This window comes from Mytilus edulis, chromosome 7 (genome assembly GCF_963676685.1).
Source record: "Mytilus edulis chromosome 7, xbMytEdul2.2, whole genome shotgun sequence".
NCBI lineage: Eukaryota > Metazoa > Mollusca > Bivalvia > Mytilida > Mytilidae > Mytilus > Mytilus edulis.
The window spans coordinates 29,096,678-29,119,957 of NC_092350.1; the positions used below are offsets into that span (position 1 = coordinate 29,096,678).

Consider the following 23,280-nt stretch of genomic DNA (forward strand, 5'->3'; position numbering starts at 1 on the left):
CATTAATGTATAAAATCTGCCAAGAAAGGATTATTATATGCTTTTTTAATGAATGTTATAATTTTTAATTATTGTATTGGTTTACGATTAATGAATATTATCGATGCAAGGGTCTTTGGTCTCAAAGGTATAAGCATGATGTGTAGTTTTGACTTTCCAAACAGATTGTGGTTTTTTTGTATTAAAAACATACGTTAAAGTGACAGAAAGAAGCAAAATCACAAAATACTGAACTCCGAGGAAAATTCAATCGGATAGTTCCTAATCAAACGGAAACATCAAATGACAAAACATATCAAATGAATGGACAACCACTGTCATCTTCCTGACTTGGTACAGGCATTTTCAAATGTAGAAAATGGTGAATTGAACCTTGTTTTATAGCGCTTAACCGCTCACTTGTATGATAGTCGCATCAAATTCCGTCATATTTAAAACGATGCGTGTACAAAACAGACATAATAAATAAAGTAGACAAAATAGGGGTACAGTTGTCATCACTGTGTTACAATCTCAAAACAAACAATCATTTATAAAAAAGCACAAAAGGATCTATCAAATTAATAATCATATTCATTGCTTCGCTTGTCTGACATTAGAAAATGTAAATGCACATAGGAAGAAACTTTGTCGTTCAATGATTTTCCCAAAAACATATAATTTCACAATTTGGGAATGGTGGTATACAGGTTAAAAAAAAAGTTATGTTAGAATTAATTTCAGAAATAGACCGAGATTTAAAAATATCCAGAAGTTCTTTAAAGTTTTGAAGAATCCACATATGGTTAATACCACTACCAGATTATATTTTTCTGACAACTGGAGTTATGCTATCATTTTTTTTCTTTTTTCTTGTACTAAAATTTGCCTTGTTATCACACAAACACATGTATAAAAGGTCGACACATCTATTCATTTTAAAAGATTAAACAGGCATATAAAAACGAAATATATTTTGCTTAGAACAAAATAATCTGAAACATAATATTGATTAATAAAACTTTCAGACTGTCCTTTGAAAAGACCATCTGAGATCAACACGAATGCCCCATGTTATATCCCATATCTATGTACTGGTATCGAGTGTTGTGTCCACGCTGATGCTCTGAGAAGAGATTTTGAAGTTACTGTTATTCTGGATTCCTGTCAGTTTGTTTTTACTATAGGAATTGAAACCTTTATGAGGAACCTCTCTGTTGCTACATTAGAACTAGGTATTATTTGTTTACATTTTAGCTGATATGATAAATTACAATTTATAAAACAATATAAATAAATTCTTAAAGCATTTAATACATACATAAATGACTTTCTTTTTTGGTTTGTTGCCATTATCTAGGAAACTATAATATAAATTAAACAGAAAAAAGAAACTTTAAAACACATAATCACTGGTAATGTAAGCAAAACAGTGTATCTTTTCCTTAATAAATAAGATCATTTATTTTTGGCTCCATTGCGTTCTGCAATTTCTTGCATTCATAGCTATTGTTTACAAACATTATATGTTGTGGTTTCCGGTTTTGCAGTTTACATGTTTTAGAGGAGATATGAACCTGACAAAATAATAATTAAAGTAACATAAAAAGGGTATGTACTCAAAGTGACAATATCCATCGTCAGAAAAATTAGTGCCAGAGAATTTGGATTTCAATACAAGACTAGGTGATATGTTTTTAAATAAGCGACGTAGAGCAACAACATCTTCCATTGAATCATGAGCACTATACAGTTCACCAAATACAGTGTTGTAAATGTTTAGCTGTGAATATGATGGTTGATTTGGAATACACTCTTTGAAAAGAGGAAGTGTGTCAATTAATCCTTTCACTGATGACATAAAGTTATTAAGTAGACCATCTTTTTTCAAGTGCAGTAATTAAAATTGGAACATCAAAAATTTTGGAGTTGTGCCCAACAATTACGGTGTTATGAATCTATTTCAGAAAGAGAATAAAAGCTTTGAAAGCATTAGGAATTCCAATGCTTTGAACTTCTCTATCATGATGGTACATTTTCCCATTTTGAAACTTCAAACCAGTCACTTCCGATGCTTGGGGTGATATAGGTCTATCTGGTTTTACATGTATGTATCTGTTAAATTTTGTGTTTTGACTGTTGAAAGCAGGCAAATGTATTATGTGATAATCTGCCTGAAATAAAAACAATATAATCTAAAGGATCAAAGTTACAGCACCTGTTAGACAAATTAGTATTAGTTTCCACCTTGTTCAAAATATTGTCATAAATTCTGAAGCATCAAATGTCAGTAACAGCAACCCAAATTAGATTGGAAGCTGACCTTATATCCCTGATGCATCTTTATAAAAAATGAAAGGTTGCTTGATACTACCACATATAGTCTAGATGCTGATTTATGAACTTTAACATTGAATAGAACAAAAATGTAATCTCTGCCTGAAATAAAAACAATATAATCAAGAGGTTCAAAGTTACCAATACTTTTAAACCCCAGTATATCTTCAAAAGAGGTATTAAAATTTTAAATATTTAAAGCCTTTTGTCATAAGAAATAATCTTTACCAAGTCCTGATGTTTCAACATCAAAGTATGTCATGCAACTGTCATTCAAGGTCTTTGGTTCCACAGGAAAATACTCTGAGAAATAACTGGTGCAGGAATAGACTGAATATCATCCGATATTGCTGCATCAAGAAAGCATCCTGTTTGATAGATGACACCTTCTCTTACTTCTGCAGATGCAAGCTTTTGGTGCCTAAATAAAATAAGATGTATTTCAATTATCAAGAAAAATAGTTACCCAATCTTTTTTTTACCAATTGGGTCTTTATGCTTTAAATTTTTTAACTTGTCTTGAAAACTACTATTAAAGTTATAAAAATATCAAATCAAATTTCAATAAAAGCCTTTTACTGATTTGATTGAAACAGCAAATATATATGGGGGTTCAGTATTATTCTATGAGTTCCAAGAAGCTTTTGGAGGTTAATTGCTAGAAGTTGTACTTTTCTATGGTTATTCCCCTTTGAAAAAAAGGTTATTTAATAGATATTGTTTTCTAAGGTCATTCAACAATAAACAATATGGTGTTTCATTGGACATTGCTATTGTTCTTGGGTAATAAATACCCAGGTAAATAATAGGGTAATATTTTGAAATAAGAAATACATTAATTACATCTTCGCTTTCTTGCCAGTCGTTTTCTTTTAAATGCTCTTGTATTTGCCAAAACCCTCTGCTTTGATCGCTGATAATCTCTTAATCTGGCAAGGCGCTGAGTATGGTAACCTGGTGAAAGTCCCAACTTCTTATTAACCTGAAAAATGAAAAATAAAAAATAAGACTTCATATTCATATTAACTTTTTTTTCTTACAAAAAAAAAATAGTAAGTGCTTAGTAAACAGATCTACACTACATGAGCAATTATTCTTTTGAATGCTGACCTAAAAAAACAAGACAGATGTGTTATGTCAACATTATGTGAAATTTCAGTATAAGTTTAATTTCTACAATTTATGCTTCTACATACAAAGATATATGCCTTGAATGTTTATCTGAATTTGATGAGCCACAGTCAAAGTCCCATAACTCTTAAAAAATTGGTGTAATAAAATAAAGGTTGGAAAATATGCAAATCTACTATGTCTACATACAAATTGGTGGACACAACGACACCATAAACACTATACACTGCCCCCTTTGCAAGTAGGGACTCTAATAGATATAGTAAAACTTACATTAACTAGGTATAGCTGTGACCTGTGTTCTTCTGGGCAACACTTGCTGCAACTCTGTAATTCAAATTTCCTGAAGAACTGTAATATACATGCTTTGCTGCTTTAGCAGAAACCATTCTGTTGAAACTCTCATTAGCTTGGGTACTGCCTACAGTTGATAATTTAATGCTGTTCTGAGCATATCATTCAAACACATTTCAAGAGACTTTTGTAGACTTGCACTTGACAGTGGTTTTTCTTAAGGAAATGATTTAAAACCAGACTTCGAATTACTGAGAAATTTACACCATCGACTAGAGCAGCATTGGTGATCACCAAAAGGATGTTTCGAAAGTGCATTGAAATCTTTTGCTATTTGTTCTGGATTACCTTCACCTTGGGCTTTTATATAGTTAAAACACCTTTGTAAATATTGGATGATTTTAGCGTTTAAAACAGGATGATTTTTCTTGAGAGAGTAAAGACTGTTTCCAAGAATCTTCTTTAAGTGATTTCAATCAGAAATCTTTCAATGCTATTACTGATGTTTGCCCGTTCTCGTCCTATTGTTGTCGAATCCTCATCCCCAACTAATGCATCTACTGTACAGCCATTACTCTGTACATCTTTCACCATTTCTATTACCATATCAGCCTCCATTCCCTTTGAACTACCTTCCCAGTTACGGTACCATGTGTGCTCTCTTGGACTTTCATTTCTGGATTCTGCTCTACAGCAAACTCTGCAGTCTTTTGATCTTACAGAGTAATTTATATTTTTTCCAGTCTGTGGACCAACCATGGAACAATGACCTAGAAATTAGAAATAAGTTATTGAATCAAACTGTTTATGATATGTATTTATTTTGGCAAGCCATTTTACTATTTATTCTAACTTCAAGATATCTTATGTAATCTGGTTTTTATGAATTATCTAAAAGATCTTGTTTTCTACATAAGATATTTGATCAATATTTTTAATCTTATAAATAATCTTTATATATTTAAGTCAAGGTCAGATGGCACTTGACAGTTGAACATGTTGACCTTAACTAGTTTTCTCAAGTAGACACTGCACCATAAAAATCAGTTCAAGGACAATAGACATTTGAAGAAGGAAACTTCTTAACATAAGGCATCTTAGTACAGAGTATGAAGCATCCAGGTCTTTTAAGAAGAAAGTTAACGCCACCGCAAATGTCGGATCATTATCCCTATGCTGAGCTTTCTGCAACAAAAGTCGCAAGCTTGAAAAATTAAGGTTTCTTTACTTGGTATTTGACCGCATAACAGACCATTAACTCAACCTGACTAGAGAGATATAAATATTTGACATGAAATGGTGAAAATGCTCTAAAGACCATCATGTTATTCTTGTTTCTTGGTTTTATCTGTAATATGATGTTCTGTCAATGTCTGTTTTCATTATTATAACTGATGGTGTCTAGTTATACCAGATTTGCTGTCATATGCTCTATCACTTCCTCTTTTCTGCCACCCTGCATCTACAGCAACAACAAGTTTACCCTTCTTTCTGTAATTTATAAAGGTACTAGTAAATAAACTAAACATAATATAAAATGTAACTAGAGATGTCAAAGATTGTATAACTCAAATAAAATCGCCAATCGTAGTCAGAAATATAATGTTTGTCATTGATTGTGTCCCAACACATATTAACCATAAGCATTATTGGATCAAATCATTGAGTCAAATGTTAGAAATCTAAATAACTTTAAGTCACATTCCTAATTCTTATAATATAAACTGAAGGTATCAGTTACTGAAATCACAATGATGTGTTTCTAATTTGTTTTACAGTGCATGGAAAATTGAAATTCACTCAATGCTTATTATATTGTACTGTTATGCCACTGTCACAGGTGAGGGGAGGATTTGGATCCCGCTAACATGATTATCCCCGCCACATTATGTATGTATGTGCCTGTCCAAAGTCAGGAGCCTGTAATTCACTAGTTGTTGTTTATGTGATTTTTTTATATATAAATAACGTCGTAAGTTTTTTGTTTGAATTGTTTTACATTGTCATTTTGTGGCCTTTTATAGCTGACTATGCGGTATGGGCATTGCTTATTGTTGAAGGCTGAACGGTGACCTATAGTTGTTAATTTCTGTGTCATTTTGATCTGTTGTGGAGAGTTGTCTCATTTGAAATCATACCACGTCTTCTTTTTTATCATTATAATTTAAATCAAAATTGATGAGTTTGAGTTAAGTTTAATGATTTAATTTTTATTGTTTTTAGGTGCATACTCTACTACAGCTGCCAATTCTTTCTCCAGTGCTTCATTTGTTGATTCCTTGGCTACCACTTCAACAACATTCCCTACTTCTCTCAGTCTTGCATTATCCAGTTTATAACTAAATGCTGGAATATTTAGCTCTGATAGGAAACTATTAGTTTGTCTCTCTCCAAGTCCAGAGGGAACAAGGGCTGTAATAAAATAATCAAAGAAAGAATGATCTAATATCTTGATCTGAGATCTTGATGCAGTACAACTTTGATGAATATTTGCAGAATTTTTCATCTCGCAATGCTGATGATTTTTTTTTAAATCATATTTTATAGCTTTAAGATTATACCAGTTGATTAAAACATGAGAACATGTATTTTATATTTCCAAGGGACATTACTCTTTAAAGAAAAGTTGATCTTCCACCATTTTATAAATTTTTCAAGATATTGCTGATATTAACCTAGAGTATAAGTTTTACCAAAATCTGACATTAATTGTATCTATAGAGTGCTAACAGGACCATTTTCCATAAATCTAATATTTCCAAGGGGCATAACTCTTTGACAAAAAGTCAATCATCCACCATTTTAAAACTAGCTCGAAATATTGCTGATATTAGCCTATATATTATAAGTTTTATAATAATCTTGCAAGAACTGTATCTGTGAAAATGCTTGCAAGTTTATATGACCTAATAAATATAATGTCTCAAATATAGTGAAGTATGACATAAACTTCAACCATCTAAGTGAACCCTGAAAATGTTGGTGATAGTGACCAGATTTTGCCTGGATGCTGATAGACTATATTTACATGACTAGATAATATTGTGCATACATGTCCATGTACCTGCGGCAAGTTTACTGTTGACATCCCATACTCTGTCATGACGCTTTCCAGTAGGAACACTGTTTACATGCATACAACTGGTATTAAAACACTGTACATGAAAAAAAATGGTTGATTGTATAAAGAGACAAATAGTTGATTGTCAGTATTTGTATGACATAAATCTCATCAAAGTTAGATGTCATTACTCTCTTTCCATCTTTTCTATGTTACTTTTTTATGACAAAAAGGAAAGATAGAAAAAGGGGGAAGCAAGTCCTATCATACCGTAGTTACATCATTGGTTTGAAGCATGTCATATTAAAATCCCTCTTTTTTTTTTTAATTATAATGCTTATAATTGTCTTTTCCCATTCAACATTGGACATTAATTTGCATTATACCATTCAAGATTACAGAGCCCCGTTTTTTCGTAGTACATGTACATGAATGTGGTATATTTAATGCTCTCCAATATAAATATTGTTCTAACAAATTGTTTAGGTGAATGTTGCTGAGGTCTTCAATGCATTGAACACAACCAGGGAGTTAGCGCTCATCAAGTACATATTGAAATTTAGTATTGACTAAGCTATTAGAATAGGCTTTCTCTGGTTTGATTTTCTGAATACTGAACTTTGACCTACAGATTTGGTTCTTGTTACAACACACATTCCAATGATGATGACTAATCATTAAAATTCAGGGCTGTTCTTGAATTATAGATTGAAATTATTTTTGATGGATAGAAAGACAAGCTGAATTCATTCAAAGTGTTCAGACATTTTAGATTTGCTGTTTAAATCAGAATTACTTACTGTCAATAGACATCCAAGACCATATGTCTGTATGTCAATAGTATGTCCAAGCTGTAGGGGCAAACCACATTTAAGACATGCTCTTAAGAGACCAGTGGCAAGGACATTTAGCTCAACAATTCTGTTCCCTTCTCTCCAGTCTTCAGATGACGTAGTCTGATTTCCTTCATAACATACCTCTTCCTCCCTATGGACTGGTAACAAAATAACGTCAGCCAATCAGAAGACGCGTTACATCCAAAATTAAATTATAAGGGAATATACATATGAAAAAAAATATATATCTAATAATTCAACTGGAATTTCTATAAAAATTGGGTGCAAATGTGTAAAGTGCGAAGGGACGTAGGGTGCAAACGTGGGTGGTACATATGTTTATTTGGCGCGAAATAGTCCAAATAATTATGATGTCTGGCAAGGCTATTTTAATTTTTTTTTCATGGACGCCGTCGTAGGGAGACGTCCCAGAGAAAATTTAAAATAGGATTGCCAGACATCATAATTATTTGGACTAGGCGCGAAACAGACATGATCCCTATACATCCTGGGGCTGGACTTCAACCTTTACAGTTAATTAAGATTGAGGTAGTATGAGAGAGTATTTGATTTTTATCAAATGGACCTCTGAAAGTAGTCTGGGACCTTTATTCTTGAAAGCGAATTTAGACCTTACTCAGTTACTGGTGTTAAAAATAAATTCATCATAGATACTAGGAATAAATTTAGTATACGCCAGACGCGCGTTTCGTCTACAAAAGAAAAACTTATTAGTCCAAGATTGCTGTGAAGTCCAACGGCTGTTTGCCACAACTTGCACAAGCTGGCTGTGTCTTTGGGTTCCTCAGTATAAGCTTTTCTGGCGAAACAGTCGTTGGAAATCAGAACAATCTCGGACTAAAACTATATAAAGATTATCTTTATGACCAACATAATTTTATACTATTATATTATTAATTTATGCATTTCCCAGTGCTGATTATTCTTGACTTTGTTGGTACTTTTTTCTTATCACGTAATGTAGTCATTTAGGCGATATTTTTAACATTGGTTTATAAGCGGGACGTTTTGCTAGCCATAAACAGCCCACCATTGTTTCTTAAAATGTCCTTTACATGGTCAGGAACATAGCAATTTGTATAAATAAGTCAATTTCTAGGAATGCTGACATTTGGTTTTGTTGCAGTTCAGTGTTTCTGTTGGTCTGTTGTTTTCCTCTTATAATGAATGTGTTCCACTCGATTTAATTTTCTAGATTCAAACAAGTTGAGTCAAAATAAAGTACGAGGTTGGAGAGTTTTCAGGACTAAAAAGTCCAACAGGTTTTATCAAATACGACCAAGGAAATCTATTTCTGTAAATACAAATGAAAAAGTAACTTTATAAAGAAAAACCTGTATAGACAAAAACACTATAACAATAACATTGTTTATAAGTCCTTACTAATCTAAACTGTAAGTTACCTCCTCAACTACAAACATTTCAAATGATCTGCAAACTAAAATCTAAAAATAACACGATTATGATTAGCAATAGATTATTATACGGAAATTGCCGTAAGATGACAACTCTTATCAAATTCATTTTGAATAATCATGATTATATACCTATATGGAGTTATTTTCTTTCAGAACGACAGGTTATTCTTTTTCAGAATCAACCCGGACGATACCATGTTTCAAAGAAATATGCTTCAAGGCATAAAATAATGACCTGTGTGAGGTCATTATTTTCCTTGATAAAAATGCAATCTATAATTTACTTCAAAATTTTATTCGTCTGATAGTTTTTTGTTGCCGATTTGGAAATTTATTTTCTAAAGTTCAATCGATGATAGATGTAAAAAAAACCTTCATTGCCCGCATTTTAATTTTAGAAACAAATAACGTGAAGTGTTGTTAATTTATCGCTACAATAAAGAAACATTGTCATATATGTGAGATGAATTTTAATATAGACCTTCATAAATAAAAAGCCAGATTTAACATATTCGTGTGTTAGATTTTGAATATCTTATTGAGTCCTGAATAGGTTGATTGATTTTTGGTTGCTTACTTAACGTCCAGTGGCAAATATTTCATGCATGTTCAGGACATAAACGCTGAATAGGAAATCATACTGTGACCTACATGTATTTATATTCGTCTTCGTGTCAGTTCTTAACTTTTTTAAATTTATGTATACCTTTTACTCTATCAAATAATCAACAAATAAGATAATCTTATATTCTATTGAATAACATTAACGTAACTCAGAAAAGGGTCGGGTACGGAGGGTATATAATTATATCCTGATTATCTGTTAATAAAATGTATTGCTTTTCGATCAAAAGACAATCTTTCTGAATTTTTCATTCGATTCAATTAAAATTGTTAAAAAAATAACCACTTTTCCGCGATAGAAATGACATTACAAATAGAACAAAAAATATACCCCTCCCCCTTTTCCATAAACTAAGTGGTACAATAAATTACTTACAACGTGTCGTGTATTTGTCATACACCGTTATCGGATGGTAACAATACATTTGTGTCTTACTTGCAGTTACAGTAATATTTTTATTGTGTATAAATAATATTTTTTAAAAGGTTTATATATAGATTCATTAGTCAGTTTTATTTCACATTCTAAATGAGCCGTAGGGCGTATTAAAACCTGAACGCATTAGAAAGGAATATCCCACTTTAGTGTTGTCAGTAAAATAGGATACTAAGTTTTGCAATTCTTTATAAAAAATAATATTTTTTTGAAGGTATATCAGTCAGATAATGAATATTTTAAGGTTTATCTTGTCGTAGAACACACCTCGGGGTGTCAGGATTGCTCAAAGAAAGACCTCCCTACGGTCGGTCTATCATTTGATCAATCGTGACACCCCTCGGTGTGTTCTACGACAAGAAAAACCTTAAAATATGCATTTTCTATAACATAATCAGGCGTATGCATTTTCTATAACATAATCAGGAAAAAGCTGACAAAAAATCTTTGGACTCTTTTTTTAATTCAGTAATGAAGATAGTTGATATACGTATTCAACATTTTAAAGAACATTTTACAATAAACAATAACAACAATAAACCTATTTCTCGTATCAAACATAAACTAAAAGAACTAGCCAAGGAATTTGTTTTTGTCCCGGCAGATAAAGCTGCTAATAATATTATTATTGTTTGACGTAAATTTTACATTGAGGTTCTGAAAAAAGAAATCACCAATTCACCAACATTCCAGCTTACTCCATTTTCAGAAAACGAAATCTGTAACAAACATAAACTTTTAGGCACCGCTTTACAAGCAGAGCCAAATACAATGAAAGTCCCAACTATGTATTGGCTTCCGAAGCTACACAAAACCCCTTACAAATATAGATTTATTTCGTCTTCAAGCCATTGTTCAACTACTAAATTGTCTATTCTTCTTACCAGCACACTTGGTACAATTAAAAACCTGATAATAAATTGTTCAAATAAGGCCTTCGAAAATAGTGGAATAAATTACTTTTGGAGTGCAAGAACTCGTTGGAAGTACTTGATAAATTGCATGCTTATATTGGTGATTTTGAATCTGTTCAGAGTTTTGATTTTTCTACCCTGTATACCACATTGCCTCACATTCTCATTAAGAAAAAATTCACACACCTAATTAAATGGGCATTCAAAAAATCAGAATGTGAATATATATGTTCAAACTCTTTTAGGTCATTTTTTTGTAGCAATAAACAAAAAAAACTATGTTAATTGGACATGCTTTGATACTATATATGCCCTTGAATTTTGACTAGATAACATTTTTGTTCGCTTTGGGGATTCCGTATATCGTCAGATTATCGGAATTCCAATGGGGACTAACTGTGCACCACTTATTGCGGACCTGTTTTTGTATTGTTATGAGTTACAATTTATGACAAAAATAAGCAAAGACCCATCGAAACAACATCTGATAAACAAATTTAATAATACTTTTAGATATTTGGATGATATTTTGGCTCTCAATAATGACGACTTCAGTATGTATATTAATGAAATTTATCCTGTTGAACTTACTTTAAATAAAGCTAATACTAACAATGACCACTGCCCTTTTCTCGATCTTGATATCTATATCACTAATGGAAAGCTGAATACTAAAATGTATGATAAAAGGGATGATTTTTCTTTCCTATCGTTAATTATCCGTTTTTAGATGGTGACGTTCCCTTGTCACCATCTTACGGTGTTTATATATCTCAACTTGTACGATTCGCTCGTGTATGTAACAATGTTTTAGATTTTAACGAGAGAAATTTATGTATTACTGAAAAATTATTACACCAGGGTTTTCGATATCACAAACTAGTCAAAACATTTACTAAATTTTATCATCGGTATAAAGACATCATTCGTAAATATAGCTCAACATGCAGACTTCTAATACGTTCAGGTATTTCACATCCAATTTTTTATGGTAATATTCTTTATAAAGCACAAAGGTGTCAGTATTCACCTCAGAAACTTACAAAACCTTTGAATAGACTTATTAAGAAGGGATATAATTACGATACTGTTGTCAAGTCATTAAAGATTGCATATTTTGGCGTTAATATTGAGTCACTGATAAGGTCTTTGCATCGGAACTAAACACATTTATTCTAAAAACAGTTGTTGGCATGACACGGGTTATGTTCTTCTCATATATGTTATGATGGTATGATACTAAACCCCTAACGGGAAGGATTGTGCCTGATGTTCATATGATGAAATCATAATCTTTCAGTCAGTTTAGTTGAAGTCTGGAGCTGGCATGTCAGTTAACTGCTAGTAGTCTGTTGTTATTTATGTATTATTGTCATTTTGTTTATTTTCTTTGGTTACATCTTCTGACATCAGACTCGGATTTCTCTTGAACTGAATTTTAATGTGCGTATTGTTATGCGTTTACTTTACTACATTGGTTAGAGGTATAGGGGGAGGGTTGAGATCTCACAAACATGTTTAACCCCGCCGCATTTTTGCGCCTGTCCCAAGTCAGGAGCCTCTGGCCTTTGTTAGTCTTGTATTATTTTAATTTTAGTTTCTTGTGTACAATTTGGAAATTAGTATGGCGTTCATTATCACTGGACTAGTATATATTTGTTTAGGGGCCAGCTGAAGGACGCCTCCGGGTGCGGGAATTTCTCGCTACATTGAAGACCTGTTGGTGACCCTCTGCTGTTGTTTTTTATTTGGGCGGGTTGTTGTCTCTTTGACACATTCCCCATTTCCATTCTCAATTTTAGTATCTAAATCAACACTGGTAGAAATATTACTTAGTTTGAGAGAGAGGACTGTAGATCTTGTGAATGTTGAATTATCTTAAATATCTAAGTTAAGCAATGCTGGCTCGAAAGAGCTTGTAGTTTCGAATCATCGTCAAAAATACATTTGTGAAATGAGATTTTATAATTCACATGGTTGAAAATAATATCTTTATTTTAAAAGAAATACTGTAGAAGAATCTTTAATGAAAACAGAGAAACATAATGAACATTTATTATTTAGCTGATACTACAATGTATACGTAGTGTGTCTGTCTCTGTTGCGATTTTATACTATTGTTTCAGAAAAGGGAAAAGGTTTGGTACCATTAAAACGTTTAATCCCACTGCAAATGTTTGCACCTGCCCTAAGTCAGGAATCTGATGTACATTGATTGTCCTCTGTTTATATATTTCATACGTGTTTCTTGTGTCTCGTTTTTGTATAGATTATACCGTTGGTTTCCCCGTTTGAATGGTTTTGCACTAGTAATTTTTTGGGACCCTTTATAGCTTACTGTTCGGTGTGAGCAAAGGTTCCATATTGAAGGACGTACCTTGATCTATGATGGTTTACTTTTTATAAATTGTTACTTGGATGGAGAGTTGTCTCATTGGCACTCATACCACATCTTATATCTATGAATGAACATTATTTTTTTAACAAGGTAGGATTACACCTTTATGATATGATATTAAGTTTGATCAATGCATTATTCAACAATGATTTTTTGTTCACAGGAAAGCTACAGACATTTTCATTAGGAGGAATAATAAATATATTGTAAGTTTTCAATTGCCTGACCTAAAACTCATGAAATAATAAACGTGATGACTGTCTATAGAGTGTCTTTATGCCATTTTGATTTTCTTTGTTGCTACAGTTGTGTGTTTCTAAAGTAATAAAAGATAATACATGTAACGCAATGTTTACTGTTTTACCGATTATTTTTCGACATTTTTGTCTGTTTGTTTTGCTCAAACATTGTTTGCAGTATAATGGAATTATATGCGAACGCCATTCAAGTAAGAACTTTGTCTAGCCCTAAAAGCAGGTTAAATCCACCATTTATACACAAGGAAATGATTGTACCAAGTCAGTAATATTCCAGTTGCTTCCTATTGTTTGATGTGTTATTAATTTGATTTGACATTTGATAAAAGACTTTTCGTTTCGAAATTTTCCTTGGAGTTTCGGTATTTTTGTTTACGTTTCGCCCTTACCCTTCAAATGTTGTCAGACAACTTTATTTGTACGCCATGTTTTATGGAAATTCATGAAGTTAAATATACAGAAATGACTGAAAAGTTAAATGTTCAAACTTCAAAATACATTAAATAATGAAGGAAAACCACAAAATCTAAGCAGATTGATTATTATCATTATAATACAGGCATTTAAACTGAAAGTCAACAGATTACAAAATTTTATGGTACCAGATTCTCACTATGTGTGTTATGTTTTATGTTTCTAAACAAAATGCATAGATGAAAAGGAAACAATCAAAAGAAAAACATAATTAAGAATTAAGAATTTTTATACAGTAAAATGTTCATACAGGTTAATTCACATAGAGGTTGGGGAAAATGAAAATGATAAAATTAATCGCTAAAATATATCAGCTAATGAAACAAATTGAAAACAACTTCCATATGCCTATTTGTACATGCATTTTATGAAGAAAATTATTTCAACTCAGTTTTCTTAATATGTCAATTAAGTTGAGAAGTTTTTTTAATGTGATGACTTTCTACCTTTTAGATTGATAATCGACAAGATTGAGAAAGGGCATGTTTATCTTATATCACTGAATGTTACTGTATGTACAGAAAGCAACAAACCATGTGAACAGAACTTAGTATTGTTAAGAAATGCATTATTCCCAATACTACAATGTGCATCTGATCTTCGATTTATTACTGAAAGTATGTACTAATAATATATTTATATCAGACTGACTTTATAACAGAACTTAGTAGTGTTAAGAAATGAATTATTCTCAATATTACAATGTGCATCTTATCTGCGATTTATTACTGAAAGTATGTATTAATAACATATTTATATCAGACTGACTTTATAACCATATCGTCACTGTATTTTAAATTTGATTTTGAATCAATATTTTTTGTTTGTTGGTACATTGATTTACATCCCAGCTCCTTTGTTCTAACATGGGTGATCTGAGCCGGATCATCCCTACCAGATCACCTCAGTTTGAGTTTCTTTGTTATGCATGACTTCCTTTGTTCTGTAACATTTTTGCGGGAATGTCAAATCCACTATAAAACTTATATTTAATTACACGGAAAAGCCTATCTATCAAAATTCACATAGAAAAAATCCAGTGTCTATGCTGGGATTCGAACTCAAGACCTTTAGCATATCAAGCCATGACACATTTTTTATATTTATACACATACCACTACACCAGGACGACTGGATACGAACTATCAGTAATTTAACATACTTAAAGGAAACAAGATATTTTTATAAGTGGGGCGAGTTGGAAGACCTTTATTCAGAGGGGTTGAAACACTTTTCGTTAATAAGTGAGTTGTCAGAATAATTGTTCAATTTTATTTTACACTTTTTCAAAAGTTGACGAGTCGGTAAACAAGAGTGGGGCGATGTTTTTTTATAAAGAAGCGATATAGCGTATGCTGATTGGCCAGCGGGGCGAGTTGACATTGTTTGATATCTGCTCATCGTGTTCGGGGGTCATGAAGGGTATACGTCATTAAGTAGTACAAATGTATAGAAAGTATAGTATAATGATTTTGTGGCGTTCTAAACTAGATTTTATGAACTGTAAATGGTTTGTCGTCTAATCTAAAACAGCTGGGATGTAAAATAGTTATCCCATTCGGACTTGGTGTGTCACTGTTAGATCACCCCCTAGCCTCCGGCCATCGGGGTGATCTTACACTGACACACTGCGTCCTCGTGGGATAACTATTAAAAATTCATTCAAGATGAAAGAAGATCGATCTGAATAATATCTGTTTCTTGTCAGGGAACACTACTTACTGTGAATAATTACATGCAAATAATGACATAATGGTTTTTACAGGGAATGGATTATCCAAATGAAACACTACCTTTTATTCTTAGAAAAAAACACGCTCGTTTATTCTTAATCCCGACAAACTAGTGTGTCAGAGTACAGCAATGTGAATTAAAAGAGGGACGAAAGATACCAAAGGGACAGTCAAACTCATAAATCTAAAACAAACTGACAACGCCATGGCTAAAAATGAAAAAGACAAACAGAAAAACAATAGTACACATGACAACAACATAGAAAACTAAAGAATAAACAACACGAACCCCACCAAAAACTAGGGGTGATCTCAGGTGCTCCGGAAGGGTAAGCAGATACTGCTCCACATGTGGCACCCGTCGTGTTGCTTATGTGATTACAAATCCGGTAAATAGTCTTAATTCGGTAGGTCACATTCATGAAAGGGAAGGGGATTGTAGTTACGACGTAAGGAACATATCCGATATCATTTGTGAAACGGTTATTCCATAACGGTCAACCAACTCGTGATGGCGTCCGTAAAATTTACGAAGGGATGATTTCAACTTCACCATTTGGAACTCTTGGTTTAATAGCTTCCTTGTGAACCGTAACCCTCTATCAAGAAAATCATGATAGGAAATGCAAGCACGGGAATATCGTATCAATTGGGAGATATATACCGTATGCAGGTGCTGCTGGAATGTTGCTACTTAGAAATGGAAAGTTCACAATTGGAAAGCTGAAATCATCTCTTTTGTCGTAAAGTTTTGTTTTCAACCGACCCTCATTGTCAATTTCTAGATGTAAGTCAAGATATGAAGCCGACTTAACTGTATCTGTAGTATCCTTTATCTCCAATTCGATGGGATAGATGCGTTCCACATAGTCACCAAATTTTGAATTGTTTAGTGAAATGGTGAAAGAACGTCATCTATATAGCGGAAAGTAGAGTTAAAGGATATTGCTAACTTCTTATCTTTCTTCCAGAGAAGTCTTCCTGCATGAAGTCAGCCTCATAATAATAAAGAAACAAGTCGGCAAGTAGAGGGGCACAGTTTGTTCCCATTGGGATGCCGACAGTCTGTTGAAAAACACGTCCTCCGAACGTTACAAATATGTTGTCAATCAATCAAGAAATCAAGCATCTTGATAATATCGGTTTCAGAGAATTTTTTGTTTGAATCAGACTGATTCTTTACAAAGTATGATTTATCCCTCCCTAAGACAAGATACTTGCATCTACGTTGGCCATTCTTTTTTATGAAGCAAAGAAATACCAACTCTTTCAATTTGTCTTTTAGTTTGGAATGTGGAATACTTTTGTAAAGAGTAGAAAAGTCAAATGTTTTAATACTGTTTACAAGATGAAAGAGAGTTAGATTGTATGTACTCTAAAAGATCTTTGGAATTTTTAAGTATCCACATCTGATTCACGCCACCTCTAGAATAGGCAGTTTCACAATAACTTAGAAGCCCGTCTTTGATTGCTGATAAAATAGATGTTAATAATTTAGAAAAAGGTTTCGTGGGGCACTTGGAAGACCCAGCAATATACCGTTGTTTGTAAGGACACTTATGTAGTTTATGTATCCAATACAGTGATGGAATATCCAGTTCTTCATCTTTGGTTGAAATACCAAAGGAACAAAGAACAGACCTATTATTATCCAGGATTTCCTCTTTGGTAAGTGTCGTGAGGGTATATGTTGAGTTTCCAAGTGAATTGTCTATACCTAATTCGTTTATCATGCAATTAATGTAGTGACTTTTACAGACAAAAACGATGTTATTTGGGGCTTTGTCTGCGGGGACAACAACATATTTATCATGAAGGTCGGATAAGTGTTTAGCAACATTTGGGTCTTTAAAGATTGACGTAGCATGGGCATTGATGGACCCATTCAGTTTCTTGATTCTGATTTGTATTAACGACCTGACTGCCTTAATCCATTCGGATAGAGTGTCTACGTCTTCCTTTTCACGTTTAGCCCATTGCCTGGCATAATCCTCGCCTGAGTCCATCAAAATTTTAAAGTTGTATTTCCAATTGATGGATTTAGGCTCACGATATTTCGGACCTTTCGATAACACATTTCGTAGAGAAGTGTTATTAACATATTAAGATATCGTTTCGAATCAAACATCAGTAAATTTGGACATTTGTTAATCAGTAAAGGACCCACATAATGGGGAATATGCTTATTAAATAAGGATCGATTTTTTTTCAGATTTTTCACTTATTGACTGGAAAGAAGAAAATAAAATAACAGGAGAACAATTGTCAGAAAATGAAGCTTCAAAACTGATTTCTGACATAGGACTATCCTATTACCTAAAAACTAAATCCTGTAATAGTTCCAACTATCCTTACATGCCATCAAGTTCAGGCTGGAATAATAGTAAGATAGTCATTGTGAAAAAAAGATGATTTCCATTTTGTTAAATTGTTTAAGGCGTATTTAGTAGCTTCAGGGAAATCATATGGTCACGTTTAAACACAACTTATTTCTTTTGTTGCTAGTTTTGTAGTTGTAATGACTGTTATTTAACTGTAAAATTGAGAATGGAAATGGGGAATGTGTCAAAGAGACAACAACCCGACCAAATAAAAAACAACAGCAGAGGGTCACCAACAGGTCTTCAATGTAGCGAGAAATTCTCGCACCCGGAGGCGTCCTTCAGCTGGCCCCTAAACAAATATATACTAGTCCAGTGATAATGAACGCCATACTAATTTCCAAATTGTACACAAGAAACTAAAATTAAAATAATACAAGACTAACAAAGGCCAGAGGCTCCTGACTTGGGACAGGCGCAAAAATGCGGCGGGGTTAAACATGTTTGTGAGATCTCAACCCTCCCCTATACCTCTAACCAATGTAGAAAAGTTAACGCATAACAATACGCACATTAAAATTCAGTTCAAGAGAAGTCCGAGTCTGATGTCAGAAGATGTAACCAAAGAAAATAAACAAAATGACAATAATACATAAATAACAACAGACTACTAGCAGTTAACTGACATGCCAGCTCCAGACTGCAATTAAACTGACTGAAAGATTATGATTTCATCATATGAACATGTACCTTTTTCATAAGCTTTCAACATTCTCCATTACCATTCTTATTTTTAATAAAAGACGCAGAGAATGCATCAAATGTGAAAAGTCCATTAATTTTAGTTTTCAAATTTAATCATTATAAAACTCAAGCTGTATAACAGTCTTATTAAACTGTCTTGCACTGAAACTGAGTGTTCTGTATACGTTTTTGCGAAACTTCAAAAAATGCATCTGTTTACGCACTTCCTATTGACCTGACACGTTTTGAGTTTCTTTCCATCAACACGAAGAAGTGGAACGATAAGAGTAAATACTTCATATAAGTTTGTTGGTTTGGTTTTTGTATTTTACTTTCCCTTTCATTCAGTGAAACTATGATTGCGTGTATTGTTTGAAATAAGATATCTATTATAAATAATATGTACTTATAATCTTTATACCATCAATTTTAAATGGGTTTCTACTAACATTTTATTATTATTTGACAGTGTGTGGGAGAATAAAATCGTTACCTGCTCTGCCATCTGATATTCATTGTTCCTTGGATACAACTTGTTATAATATAACCTGTTGTACTGATATACTTGGTGTGGGTAGAAGTTTGTCTATAGCGTTATCAGTTGACAGTTGTCGTTATACAGTATCATTACAAATGGAAAGATTGCAAAGGAATATATCCCTAATGAAATATGAATGGGGTGAGTTTAGAAACGTGCAGCTTGTTAACGAAGTGAAAACTAATGAACACTTGCATACATTGTCTGAAATAATAGACTTTCGGTCAACATGAAAAAAAATAACAAAGCATATTGAAAAAAGGTGGTAGTGGCAAAGGTCCAATCTTAACTCACAAATCAAAGCAGATGAACAAAATCATAGCATGAAACGGAAAACAGTGAAAAAGGCATACACACAGTCTACAAATTACTATATAGAAAACAATACTTTAAAACTGATGAACATGAACACTACTAAAACCTATGGGTGGTCCCAAGTGCAATTTACAGATGTTATACCATCTTAAACTTAAAATCAATTTTTATCTTATATACTTCAACTTAAATTTCCCAAGCTTGAAATTTATAGAACTTTGATATGCATTGAAAGATTGATGAATTGAATTGAGAATGGAAATGGGGAATGTGCCAAAGAGACAACAGACCGATCATTGAAAAAAACAACAGCAGAAGGTCACCAACAAGTCTTCAATGTAGCGAGAAATTCCCGCACCCGGAGTCGTCCTTCAGCTTGCCCCTAAACAAATATATACTAGTTCAGTGATAATCAACGCAATACTAATTTCCAAATTGTACACAAGAAACTAAAATTAAAATAATACAAGACTAACAAGGCCAGAGGCTCCTGACTTGGGACAGGCGCAAAAATGCGGCGGGGTTAAACATGTTTGTGAGATCTCAACCCTCCCCCTATACCTCTAGCCAATGTAGAAAAGTAAACGCATAACAATACGCACATTAAAATTCAGTCCAGCATGTATATAATTTTTAGTTGGTGAACAAGAATTGAAAATTTCTATCGTTGTTTTACAATTATTATCTTTTTAGGCAGTATTCTCAAGTATACGTTGGTTGGTATTTTGAAAATATAGTAAGTACTTGCTTCTAAATATAGTTAAAATGTTGTTGTTTATATAATTTCAGAAGTTTCTTCATGAAAGGTAGAACAATAATTGAATCAATGGTTATCTAAATGTTTATAAGACTCAAAAATCTAATTTGTATGTTGTAGGAAAATCTAGGAAAAAAGGTTTTGACTAATATGCTTCTTAATCGTTAAGAATAATTTCATTTCTTTTATCATTAACAAAATGAGTAACGACATGGCATTGCAAATATATTCAACGTTGTGGATGTTACGTGAATCATCAATATACATTTTTTCAGACACTCAACAGAATTATATGGTTCTGACATTGGGAAAACTATATGTTCACATTTATATTAGTGTCTGATTTTAATTAATATCTTAAGTATAAAGTTTTTCATGTGTTCCTATTAAAGAAATCCGCAAAAAATGTAATGAGTTGCTGAAGCTTCTCAATTCGCCATAGAGATAGAAATGTATCAACCATTATCCTTTAAAAATTCGTTTTTTAGCATAGCCTTCCTTATAATTTACTTCCAAAAGATTAGCAGTAAACATCGTTTGTATTCTTGTCTTTTATGTTTCAAATGTGCTTTGTCTATATGCAATTTTTCATTTTGTGCTTCTTTGTAACATATTTGTTTGTTTTATAGTGATATTGATTGTAACAATATGTTGACCGCTGAATCCCATTTTTTCGACATTTTACTATGATATAGACATAAAAAGATGTTCTACAGTGCCAATGAGACAACTCGCCATCCAAGTCACAATTTATAAAAGTAAACCATTATAGGGGAAAGTACGGTCTTAAACACGAAGCCTTGGCTTACACCCAACAACAAGATATAAAGGGAATTAAACATTACTAGTGTAAAACCTTTCAAACGGAAAAACCAACAGTTTAATCCATATAACAAACACAAAACGAGAAACACTTATGAATCACATCAACAAACGACAACTACTGAACATCAGATTTCCGACTTAGAACAAGTGTAAAGAATTGCAGTGGGTAATATTATTATGTTTGTTTGCTATTATATTATATCTGATGGTTATGTTCACACATGGTTGTCAATATAATGGAATTTGATGTGCGACTGCTATACAAGTGAGAGGTTTAACTAGCTTTTACACCAGGTATAATCCACCATTTTCTACATTTGAAAATGCCTGTTCCAAGTCAGAAATATTACAGTTGTTATTCATTCGTTTGATATATTTGAGCTTTTGAATTTACCATTTGATTAGGAACTTTCCCTTTTACATTTTCCACGGAGTTCAGTTTTTTTGTGACTTTACTTTTTGTATGAATTTTTATTGGAACTTTAATTCATGGTATATTTTGTCAGTTTATTTCCTATCTATGAATTGGCTCTCCCTCTGGTATCTTTCGTCTCTCTTGTCAAATTACATTATTGTTTTTGAAGAAAATCACACATTGAAGACGTGATCGTCAATATTTTCTTAGTTGTTTAAATGTGTAGTTTGAAAACCTGTCTTTTCTTGCTCAGTCGCAAAAGAGATTGGTTTGTGCAAAATTTACATTTATTGTATTTTATTTTGGTGGTTTTTTTTCTTGAGTTATATAAATATATTTTCTTGAATTTATGTTAGTTTAAAGATAGATGATCTGCAAGTAGAAAACAAGTACATGATTAATTTCAACATTAGCCTATGTATGGAATCAGATCGACCTTGTATGATTACTTCTCCAGTTTTAAAAGATACAAAGATACCAAAGTCTTACTGTTACTCATCCACTAAGTCAGGTAAATATCACTTTATTGACTTTTATTATTTCTGAATTATTTGAGAAATTATATATAATTACATTATTCAGCAATTATGAATGAATTAGAAGACTCTTAATATTATTATTGATGTACTTATATTTCCTGGAAACTACAGAGAAATAATTCCATATTTAGTCAGCGATTCACAGTGAAGAATTAAAACATGAGGAGCATGAAGTATATCCACCAAAGTCCTAATATGCTTAGTATGAGTCAGATGCTCACTGATTTGATATTATACGTTGAACTAAAAATAGATAAACTGTTATAAAGGATTAATGTTTTTGAGTCAAGTCTGATTAAATTTTGTATTTACATTGAGTAACCTTTTTTTATTTTTGCTAACAGATTTTTCTTTGGTATCATGGTTTTCGAGTTACAGACTTCCTATAATTACTGCCAAAGAAATCCCTCCACAATGGGCAATCACTAAACTCCGGGAAGATATGGGGATAGAACAATACTTGATAGGAAAATTGTGTAACATGGATCTGATTCAACAACCGCTTATGAAAGGTAATGCATTCAGCGAAGTCTGTGCAGTCTCCGTTTTTTCAAATGGCTGTATTTCAACTAACCACGTTTAATTTCAGCTGGAACATAAATATTTACTTCAGTATAAAGGAAAATCATTGTAGCATGAGTTGGTTTTAAAACAAGGATTTCGACACAATGCTCTTCCGTATAAAATGTATTCCCTTTACCAATACAAGGGATACAATGTTGAACTTGAATCTACATTTGATCAAATTCACTTCCTCTTACATTCAAAAAACAACAACATAATAGTATGAAGAAATGCAGATGTGGAGTATCTACAATATAAAATCCAACAAGGTAGAAGCATAGTGACAGTAAATACCAAGATATATCTACACGTAAAAGTCAACTTCAGTTTACCTTTCAAGTTGTATGGT

At 32.5% G+C, this 23,280-nt stretch overlaps 1 protein-coding gene across 1 annotated transcript in view; it reads left to right on the forward strand.

The window, feature by feature from the left end:
* LOC139483068 (uncharacterized) overlaps positions 1–23,280 on the forward strand; it is a 115,471-nt gene that overhangs the window by 63,622 nt on the left and 28,569 nt on the right. Inside the window, exons 37-44 of the mRNA XM_071267096.1 lie at positions 1,008–1,214; positions 13,613–13,655; positions 14,634–14,797; positions 18,126–18,296; positions 19,448–19,657; positions 20,525–20,567; positions 22,185–22,339; positions 22,712–22,879. Coding sequence (XP_071123197.1) covers positions 1,008–1,214; positions 13,613–13,655; positions 14,634–14,797; positions 18,126–18,296; positions 19,448–19,657; positions 20,525–20,567; positions 22,185–22,339; positions 22,712–22,879 — 1,161 coding nt within the window. The remainder of the gene's footprint in view (positions 1–1,007; positions 1,215–13,612; positions 13,656–14,633; positions 14,798–18,125; positions 18,297–19,447; positions 19,658–20,524; positions 20,568–22,184; positions 22,340–22,711; positions 22,880–23,280) is intronic.